This window comes from Parus major, chromosome 2 (assembly GCF_001522545.3).
Source record: "Parus major isolate Abel chromosome 2, Parus_major1.1, whole genome shotgun sequence".
Classification (NCBI taxonomy): Eukaryota; Metazoa; Chordata; class Aves; order Passeriformes; family Paridae; genus Parus; species Parus major.
In genome coordinates this window covers 41,841,162-41,851,842 of record NC_031769.1, presented here as the reverse complement: position 1 = coordinate 41,851,842, position 10,681 = coordinate 41,841,162, and the positions used below count along the sequence as shown (strand labels likewise).

The 10,681-nt window shown below is 43.7% G+C and overlaps 1 protein-coding gene across 3 annotated transcripts in view; it reads right to left on the bottom strand.

Annotated features, from left to right (window-relative positions):
* Window positions 1-1,109: 1,109 nt before the first annotated feature.
* POMGNT2 (protein O-linked mannose N-acetylglucosaminyltransferase 2 (beta 1,4-)) overlaps window positions 1,110-10,681 on the bottom strand; it is a 31,884-nt gene continuing 22,312 nt past the window's right edge. For all 3 annotated transcript variants that reach the window (XM_015620240.2, XM_015620239.2, XM_015620237.2), the window contains exon 2: window positions 1,110-3,442. In XM_015620240.2, coding sequence (XP_015475726.1) covers window positions 1,614-3,350 — 1,737 coding nt within the window. In that variant the 5' untranslated portion in view covers window positions 3,351-3,442 and the 3' untranslated portion in view covers window positions 1,110-1,613. The remainder of the gene's footprint in view (window positions 3,443-10,681) is intronic.

Sequence of the window (10,681 nt, the reverse complement as noted above, 5' to 3'; positions counted from 1 at the left end):
TTAGTTGGCAAGGTTAGAATTGCAAAGCAAATGCAGACTTTGGGACTTATGTTCTGTTTCTTCCCCTCCTTTAAATCATAAAAACCATTTGAAAACAAAGCAAGACATAATGAAAATGAATGCACAGGAATAGCACTTGCCCAAAGGTCCAGTTGGGCTGTTCTGCTCATTTTTCAATCCTTCTGTTTCTTGTCCAAATTTGTACAGCCATTTGTACTCCCCCTTTCCTTAGAACCCATATTTATAATCCTGCCTTGAGATGCTCATCTATCAGCCCAGAAAGCAAGACATTTATCCTACTCTTCAAATATCCATCCAGACCTTGGGAAGGTGTGGACTGGGAGGGAGAGGAGAAGAAAGCACTTTTCTTTTTGCTTCAACACTGGTTATAAACTACAGAGGATGCTAATATCTATCAGGGAATCATCTCACACTCCTGCCAATTTCCTTCTCCCCTCCTCAACAGCTGCACTTGTGACTCAGAGCCATTTTTCAGCCAGTGCTATTTAGGGTCTCCAGCTAAAGCAGATCTGAGCAGTATCAGGTCCAAAGTAGTGTGTTACCCTGGCAGTGGAGCAAGATTCTGATCTCAGGAAAGATGACTTTTAAACTACTCCACTGGAGTAACAGAGGTGGGAGTGTCATCAGCCTGATCCCTGCCACGTGCTTTGGCCAGCCCAATGCCCTGGCACACCTACCCTAGCAAAGCATGCACCTATTAGTAGCTATTATCAACAGATTATTCTGATCAAACGCCAAAAAAAAAGGATTTTCTTGAACAGATTGCTGTAAGTGTAATCCCTTCCCCGTCAGCTCTCCCAAATCACCCCACTCCTTTCTCACACACCTGTACATAACTCACAAAATGAAAACTCCTAAAACACAGTGAATTATTTTATCTACTCCATTCCTTCCACATCTTATCTATTACTACAACCTTTTGCAATAGGGGTGCAGTAAAATCTGGTTTTAAACATGAAGCTGTAGTCTGTAGTCATTCTCTTCAGTCAAAATATAAACATAGGAAGCTTCAGATACACATTTTATAACAGCAGTGGACAAATCTATCACAGTAACACTTTTGAAAAGTAATGAAATGCAAAAATATATTGAGGAGGTTTACAGCAGTTTAATGAAGGCTCTCGTACAAAATCTTGAACTCAAAGTTACAGTCAAGAATTACTGAAAAATATAACTTACAATGAAAAAGCTGATGAGAATTGCCCACTTAGCCATGGAATTAACTGCGCTTTAACGCTGTGCTTAAATAGTCACCACACAATAGGAACAAATTTAAATCACGACCAAGGTACACACAATTCACTTCCATTCTGTTTTCAATTACATGTATTCAGCATGTAATTTAACCTCTGGAAATTACTCTGAAGAATCCAGAGATTTCTCTTATTTATTTTAATTTTTTTTTTTCCTTTTCCCAAACACTCACTGGAAATAAATACTATTGAAAGAATACATGTGGAGTGAAATAAAATGGACACTTAGGCACTGGTACAGTCTAGTCCTCTTGAGCCCTCTACAAACTACAAGACAAGAAGTTTTAAACCACAGATGGAGTGAAGAACAGGTTAGAGCTGTACAGGTAGTGCAGCAGGTTATGTACTACACAAGAGCACATCTGCAAAAGGTCCCAGGAGATTTTTGTTGAAGATGCAGCGTATCCACACCAGGTATATCGTGAAGGGCTTAATGTTTTCTGAGAAGGTGTGATTCTGATGGGACAATATATAAGGCATGTAAGTGTTTTCCCCTTGCTCTTGTATCCACACTTCATATTTTACTTCTCTGACCTTGAGATACCTCAGATTCCAGGGGATCTGCCAGGACACAGCAAGTTTAGCTTCACTCGTGCCCTGGACAGAGGCCTGACACTTGGCATCCCTCACTTTGCCAGGGTAGAGACTACCAGACCATTTCTGCCTCTTGGGTCCGGGCTTAGACTTCACAGTCTGCCTAATAGTGTGTATGAGGGACGGGATGTTCACCTTGGTGTCCTGGTAGGCACGGAACAGCCACTCAGGGTTGCGGCAGCAGAGGTGCCGCGGCACCTCCGTGCTCTTAATGATGCGCTCCTGCTCAGCTTTGTCCAGATGAGCAATCCCACCCTGATCCCAGGGTCTGTCTGGATAGGCTACGGTGTCTTCCCTGTCAGTGTTCTGCCAGGCAATGTAGTGCAGGTCCATGCCAGGAAGGGTTGCCAGGGTTTTGTAAGGGGTGTAGTGTTCGGGGTTGATAGCATATGGGAAGAGCTCCACCACGGTGGCCCCTCTTGGCAGGAAGAGTGACATGACTAATTGGGCCCCGTGCATGCTGACCAGCATGGACGCATTGCTGATCAACCGGACGATGTCAGAAAATGAATGCTCCTCCAGAGAGACGGAAATGGTTTTCATCTGAAACTCCTGAGCAAGAGCCAGGATTAGTTCTGCCTCATTTAGGATAAGTCTGTTGATTGTCCGACTGAACACTACGATGTACTCCTCACTGGAGCTTTCCTCCAAGCTGATATTCAGTTTCTGCATCATGAATTTGGTGAACTGCCTGATCTCATTACCAGAAACCAAGATGTTAGCCTTTGGCCCTTGTGGCTGGACAAATCCGTACTGGTACCAGGTAGTGATTTTGGATAGTCCCACATAGGATTTGGTAAAGCAGAGGAGCCTGCCCAGGGTTTTAAGCTCCTCCCTGAGGAGCGGCTGCTTGTTACTCAGTAACTTGTAGAGGTCAAAGTGAACACCTTCACTCCACCCTTCCATGAAGAAGAGTCGCGCCTCCAGATCCAAGTCTGAGAACTGCTGCATGGTGTAATAGATGGGGAGGAGGTCATCATGAAAGACGTGCATCAGGTTGTCTGGGTTGAACCTGTTGGCAATCAGCGCCACATCAGGCACGAAGACCGGCTTTGGCATAAATTTCAGCGCAGCAGCTGGCAGCTCCACGAAGTTGAAGTACTGGGTGTTGTGATCTTCCACAGAGGAGAGGTCGAGCAGAGCTGGCTGAAACCTCCGGGAGCCCAGGTTGGGCAGCATGACAGAGGAGTTGCTGTGAAAGTAGACAAACTCCTCAGCCTCAGTAGAGTAGCAGAGGGACTCAAAGCGGCAGATGCGGTCGGTGTGCATCCTGCCAGTGCACACCATCCTGGTACCGTTCTCCACCAGGGCCTGCAGAGCTGCATGGTAGTCAATCTGAGCCTCAGAAAGTTCCTGAGACTGGCGCATGAGGAGCAACTCCTCCTCCACCATGGCGGCATGATCGCGCAGTTTGATGTACTTCCACAGCACGGCAGCGAGGATGGACACGAGCAGGGCATTGAACACAGCTGCTATGTTCATTCTGTAGTTAGGTCCTAGCAGGATGACAGGTGGGGAATGCAATGGAGAGGGGACACATCATTAACACTCTTTGACATGGTGAGGGCAAACACCTGTGGAAAATAAAACAAGAGAAGAACCACTTAAACATCGGGTTTACAGCTCCACCATAAATCATATTTTATGGACTATTCAAGAGAGCTTCTTTCCAATTTTTTCCCCTTCCAGAGAATGAGAGGAAAGAAGAAAAAAGTGCCAAAGGTCTCCCCAAAACTGTAAAAAAATATAAAGCAAACAGAACTGGGAGCTGCTCTACAAGAAGGCTCCTCTCATTTTCATTTATATACTTTTGAAGAAGAAAATCTAAAGGAGTTTAAGGATGAGCTCTATGAAGATCTGTTCGAAAGAAAAGTATGTTCTCTGGGACTCTGGATCTGGGATCCAGAACTCTGATTTTTGCAGACCACTCCCACAGTGAGGGGAAATAGAGCACTGCAATCCCTGGGCCACCTGCAGAGGACTGGAGCCCAAGCTCCTCCTCCTGCTCTGTATGGCTGAGAGCACTCAGCGGTGCTCCCACCTTCACTCAGCAGGTAGCAATACCTCGAGGAGTATTGCCAGGACAGATTTGGCTACACTCCAGTGTGCAGTGTGAACTACTGAACATCACATTCTACTTCATTTTATCTAGAGGTGGGGGAAGGACTTGCAGGTCTATGGACTGCCCTGAGAGAGAATCCTGAGTCACTAGGGTATTGCTCTGGTTGCAATCCAGGATCAAAGGCTAGGAACTGACATCATCTTCCAAAAGAAATACTGGCATAGGAGAGTGGAGAGCTCTGCTCTTTATGAGAGGAACTGATGTGTCATTAAAGAAATCAAACCTTCATTTAGTGAGAGTCTGGCTCACATAGCACAGCCAGCCCTTATACAAATGATAAGCTAATGCATTTGAAGGGTTTTGCTGTTGGCATTTTCCCATCCCAACCTGAGAACCTTTTCTGTGCTGCTCCGAAGCCTCCCTGATTCTTTTTCTGTTAGAGCCTGCCACTGTTTTCCTTCTATGCAGAAACACTACTGGCTTATATCAGAGTATTGATTATGACTTCAACTGTGAACTTCAATTGAGGTATTGATTCACCTACAGAATTTATGGACTTCAATTTTCATTATGCATCAAGATTCACTGCTGGTCAGGCTGTAAATAATTGCACCCGTGACTCATGGGGAACTTTAGGAAGCGAAATTTCTGCTTAGTATTTACCCTACTATATTGTTCCTAGCTGCCATTTTTAAAGCTAGCAATTTTAAGTTTCCTTTGGTGCAAGTTTGCTGTTGGGGGAAAAAAAGCAATGTCTCAAGCACGTGTTCTGACATCCCAAGCATCCTTTAGCATTTTAACCAAGAGACACTTCTAACATGGCATTTTCTAATGTGGAGAAAATTAGGTAGGCATATTGGGGACCAAAGCAAACACCTCCTCTACTGCCACAAGAATTCCTTGGAAAAGAGTTACTGCAACTTAAAAGCTTGACCCTGCAACTTGGAACTGAATAGAGAATCATTCATGGAACTCAATGAAGTCAGAAGGGATTCCTATACCTCATGAGATCCCAACAGCCTGGAAGATCTGTCTTGGAAAGAACTGAAGGTACCTCAGAGTCTGAAAAATGTGAAATAAATGAGTGCTAGCTGTAAGCCACACAAACTCAAGAGGTGATATCTGGGGATCTGAGCAACAAATTCATTTCAATTTCTATCTACTCAAATGAAACAGAAATGAAGTCCACCTCCTTTGGCAAGTGGTCTGAAAAACTGCTTCATTTAGAAACTCCCAAAAGCAAGTAGCAAATTAAAAATGTGTTGTTTTGATTTCAACCATGAAAAAAAAATGAAAGGGACCTAGAGTGGTCATCTGATTATCAGGGCAGGATCAACTCTCCATAAAGTATGCCCCAAAGATGCTTCTCTATCTCATTCTTAGTACCCATTAATCTCTTCAGCCAATCTCTATCAAGAGAGGCATGAAGGACTGTGATAAACTCTTTTCTAACACTTAGCCTTTGTTTCCATCACAGCAATTTTAACTGGGTCTTGTCCCAGGTGTCACAGATATCCAGCACAGAAAAATGATGGCTGTCACATCACATCTTAATCTGTCCTCCTCTGTCAACAGGGGATGAGTGCTGCTCCTTGTGGCTGTGCAACTCTCAACCATGGTTATTCCATGGACAGCCTGGAATGGAAACCCACTGGGGACAGCACTGTATCACTCAGGTTCTGCTAATGCAATCAAACCAGATTTCCAGAAGAGAAGTTTTTGATGGGGACAGATCTTGAATTATTTTATTGGTACCGACTTTCAAAGCTTTATTTTACTTCTTCACTGTCTTTGAAAAATGTCAGTAATCCAATATAATAATGATATGTAATGATATAATCCAATTCTGTACATCACCTCTCCACTACAAACCTCTCCTCTTGTGAGCATGGCTTTAATTGACTTCAACAGCATCAGCAAGGAGAGGATCGAGCCCCAGCAGCCATGTGCAAAGCCTGATCATCAGTACATGGAGGAGACTTTTAACAAGCAAGTCCTCTGCTGCAAGCACACACTTAAAGGAAGGCAAGTCCACAAGCATTGTGAAAGTTAACTCCTGTGGGTCAGAAGAACAAAGCACCTGCAAGATCTACAACTTGGCAGAGGAAGGAAAACTACACAGCTTCTTTATTATTCCATTATGGCAAGGTGAGTGTGTATGTGTGGATGTTTCAAAGGCATAAGAAGCCCACAGTCTATAAAAACACCACTGCAAATACCACCTGCATTTCATGGCCATTTTGGTGGTGAAGAGCTCTGCTGACCATTACAAACCCCTTGAGCCAAACAGACCTCCTTGAAAACAGCCTGTTCAAATGTTTCAACCCTGACTGATTTGTTCTCTCCCCTCCAGCCCCAAGGGAAGGGCATAAGAGGCACTTCAGAGATGCGGCCTGATGGATGCAGCCAATGTTCAGAGGTTAGCAATTCTCATTTCAGACTCTGCCACAGCCATACCTGCTAAATGGTTAGGATTCAACAACTCAGCCTTTTAGTAAAAATCGCCTGCAAGGCCCTCTTCTACTCTTTCCTCATTGCAGCTCTTTCTCGTCTCTGCACTTGGCTGAAGTGAGTGTATGTGCTTAAGCCAACTGGGTGTCAGGAATATATGTTAAATGTTAGCAATGCTAAAGTAATCCATCTTCATTTCTGTTCCTCATTGCCAGTTCCTAAATTCTGATTCATGCTGCTTGGGAGAAAGCTGCTTTTGATGGAAGTAAACAACGGGATGTGGACAGGAAGGGGTGCTGCAGGCAGAAATGAAAGGAGAATTTCACAGGTACTCAGAGAACTGTCTTAATTCCTTGCCTGTTTTCCCACATTTTATCATCCACCTTTTTTTCAATCTGACACTTTCAGTGAAAACAGACCTCCAGAAACTATAATTTTTGGTCCCTCGGGGAACGATAGAGAATAAATAGTAACAAACAATCCCACTGTTGGCTTTTACATACCCAGGAGAGGCTGCACCAAGGGAGAAAAGGCAAGCACTCTCCATGTCCCCTGGTTCCTCAGTCCCCCAAGCTGAGATCAGTCATAAAGTGCTGTCAGCAGCAGTAGACCTGGGATAAGAAATTTTCCCAGGAGGCAGAGGGTAACACTGAAACAGGTGAAACCATTTAGATTTCTACCTGAAGAGAACTGCTTCACAATAAAAGAAACTTTCATTACTAAATCTCCCTCATGAAATGGATCTAGAGCTGCCACTCCCACAGTGTCAGCAGAGAACATTCTAAGAACTGAAAGGCACTTGCAGAAGTGGCAGGCCGGACACAGTGCTACTTTTCTTAAGAGCAGAGTGTTCTGTGCTGTTTCTTTCTACACAGAGGGCAGCCTCTAGGCCAGTTTCCCCCCCGAGCTGCCCACAGACTCCCTCCTCTCCATCCCTACCACGTTCATCCACCTCCGTACTTCCCAGTGACACTGGGATAACCAGGGCTCTGCTCCACCTGAGTAATACACCCCAGTTACCAAGGAAATCGACTGGACTGACATTTTTTCACTCTCTGCTTTGAAATGCTAAAGCATCATCCTTCAGCACCAGGAGACAGGGCAACTGATAGATGGGAGCCAAGCCAAAGAGACGTGCATGTAAAAGCTGCACAGAGCTTCTCCCTGCAAAGCTGGCAGACGGCAACGATGTCCCATGGGAGGGGATGGGCTGTGCACTTGAGAACTCCGGAGAGGAGTGGGCTATAGGGGAGTAGCAGGAGTGAGAGAGGGCGGTAGAAGAAGCAGATTTCCCTGGCAGTGATGCTGACAGGGCAGGGAGCAGCAGACTTGGGGAACCAGACATGGGTAGCTCAAGAAAAACACCACTCAAGACTGTACAGTGGAATTAAGAGCATATCTTGGAGCTTGCAGCACAGCCACAATGGATGCTGCTCCAGCAGCTAAGAGCCTGTGGGAGGCACTCTATTTTTGGTCAGCTCATCTTTACTCTTTTTCCAAGAGTTCACAGGCATGAAGAGCTTACCCCATTTTCTTCCTCCACCCCCATTCACTTAGCAAAAGCATCACAGTTTCATTCTCACAGCCCAGCGACTTCTCTAACTAGCACTGGCTGCTGATAAGCAGATAATGTCTTCAGGAGTATTCATTTGGTGTGTTCAGTAGGCACTTCTGGCAGAGCCCTCCAGTGTCTTGCAGATCTCATGCAAGTTTGGACACAGCAGCACCTTCTGCCTGTTAGCTACAGGTTATGTGATGTATTAAACATCCTCAGGAAGTGGGAAGGACGCAGGAAGCATAGATGGAGACACTGTTCTCCATCTCCTGTTAGCATGCCTAGGAGATCAGAGTGGGTGGGATGAGAGAGGAATTTCCACTAATAGGCAGTTGGCATAGAGAACTGTTTGGATTCATTTAGGAGATGAGTTCTGTTGTTCTTTTTTTAATTGTGAAGCTACAGTAGGATGAATCACTAAAGCTATTAATATGATGGACAATGTTCCAAATCTCCTCTCCATTGTAAAAACTGCAATCTAGGTAAGAAACAGGGAGGAAAGCTACAAAATCCACATTTTAAAAAAATCCCAACTACAAGAAAAGATAAACATACACTACTAAGACCTCCAAAGGGAACAAACCAAGAGCTTGATTAGGGAGAACAAGGGTGAACAGGGTGACCAGCATGCCTAAAGAGGGGTCACCTATTCCTGCAGGTTTTAACAAAATGAGAAGTGCTGGTTTTGTCTATTTAGGCCTTGATGAACTTTTGTTACCAACTGCCCAAACATTTTCCAGGCCGATGTTCAGCTTCCCATAGCTACAGCAGGCTAAAAAGTCTCATAAAATGGAAAACCAAAAAAGCATGAAGGAGACACATTTCCAGAGATCATCACAACTCTGTGCACAGAGGGAAATGCCTCCTCATGGAGGCATTTGGCTTTGGCCCAGTTGGTCAGCTCCTGTGCACAGCTTGCCAGTGGTGGCAGGGTACCCAAGAACCATCTCCAGAGTTCCCAGAAAGGCAACACAACTGGAAGTGGACTGGGGCTGCCCTTGCCACAGGACAGCAAAAGAATTAAGAGCAGAGCTGCATGGGCAGGAAATGGGCTTCTTGTTATGGTAACATAGTGGGAGAGGTAGGAACAGATATTCCCTCCTCAAGGACATTTTCCCCATCAGCACTCCCTACCTCTGGATTAATTTCTTTCTAGACTGGCTTTCCAGGACCAGTACAGGAAAAGAAAAGCATGCAAACACGGCATTTTGCACTCTGCCTGCAAAATGTCTTCTGTTCTTTCTCCCATCCCTGATGCAAGAGGCTTAACTAACGATTCAGTGTATATAACACATGCAGTTTTAAATACCTACTTCATTCATCCTTAAAGCAGGAGTTGCTAGAAGGCAACTTTCCCAATTGGAAGGAGGGGGAGTTGGGATTCGGCAGCCAAGAATTTGCTTTTATTCTCATCTCTGTCACATATTCCCACAGAACTACAAGCAAGTCAATCCCCACAGCCCAAAAAGCTGTTATCATCTTATTCACTCTATTTATTTAATGAGATACATATATCTTTCACAGTACATAGCACATTAAAGAAAGGATGGTACACTGAATGATTGATATACTGGAACATTTTCTTTGTAAAAAGCAGCCAACTGTAGAACTGCTGACTTTTTAAATAGGAAAAGAGCAGATTCTTGTAGAGGGAGTAAGCCCAGTAGTTAAAGATAAAAATATCATTATTGAAGCCCGATACAAAGAGGGGACATGAAAAATAAGAATATCTTGACTATGTGGTCTCAAGAAGAATTTTAAAAATAGAGCTTTATTTAGGAAAAAAAAAATCAAAATATAACAATGTATTTTAAAAAACTCTGACTTATAAAATCCTTATCTATAGATAGCTGTGATCAAAATTAGGTCCATCTTCAGTTTGTATGGTTCAGCATAAGTGAGGAATAGAAAGCAAAACTGTAAATATTTCTATAAAAGACTGCAACCAAGGAGGTTCAGGCTCTGTGCAATGGGCCCTACTGCAAAAGTACCTTCCATATGAGCAGGAGAAGACTGGTGGCTGCAGGACACCTCCCAGCTGGACTCATGGATAGAAAACCTAAGTTTTCTTCCATTTAATTTCAGATTTTCAGGGATAGGAAGAGACCAAACCTGACTTTCACAATGACTAGCAGCCGTTGATTTAATATTTCTTGATACTCCTATCTTGATCTACAAAATAACAGGATAAAAAAAAAAAATTGTTGGAAAAGCAGTCAATGCACAGAAGCAAGCCACAAAGCTGAGTTAAAAGTATAAATCTAAGAAGAATACTTCTTGGGCTTTTAAGATCTGCATTTCCAAGTTCTCCATCCATAATGGAGTATGAAATCCTTTCCCCAAACAAAATCCCAGATCTCCAGAAAATTCCCCTAAAAAAAGATGCGTTTCTGATAAACAAGCTTGTGGCAAGAAATGTAAGAAAAATGAGCTAAAAATGTAAAGAAAAAGAAAAAAAGAAGGTATTTCTCTCAGCCTTCAAGTCTTGTTCACCTTCTGAGAGACCCAAGATTAAAGATGAAAACCCAAGTTACTCAAAATAACCATGGCTAGATAGAAGGGAAAGCTTAACAGGCGGAGTTCATTCCAGCTATCTTTGTTCACTGGAGTATCCCACTGAAACCTATCTGGTTGCATTGTCATTAACAGCCCTGTCATACGAGTAAAAAGCTTCTCGTTTTGCCTGGTCTCTTGCTTTTAGTCTGTAAACAAGATACCTTTGTCAGAAAAAAAAATTGTCAAGAG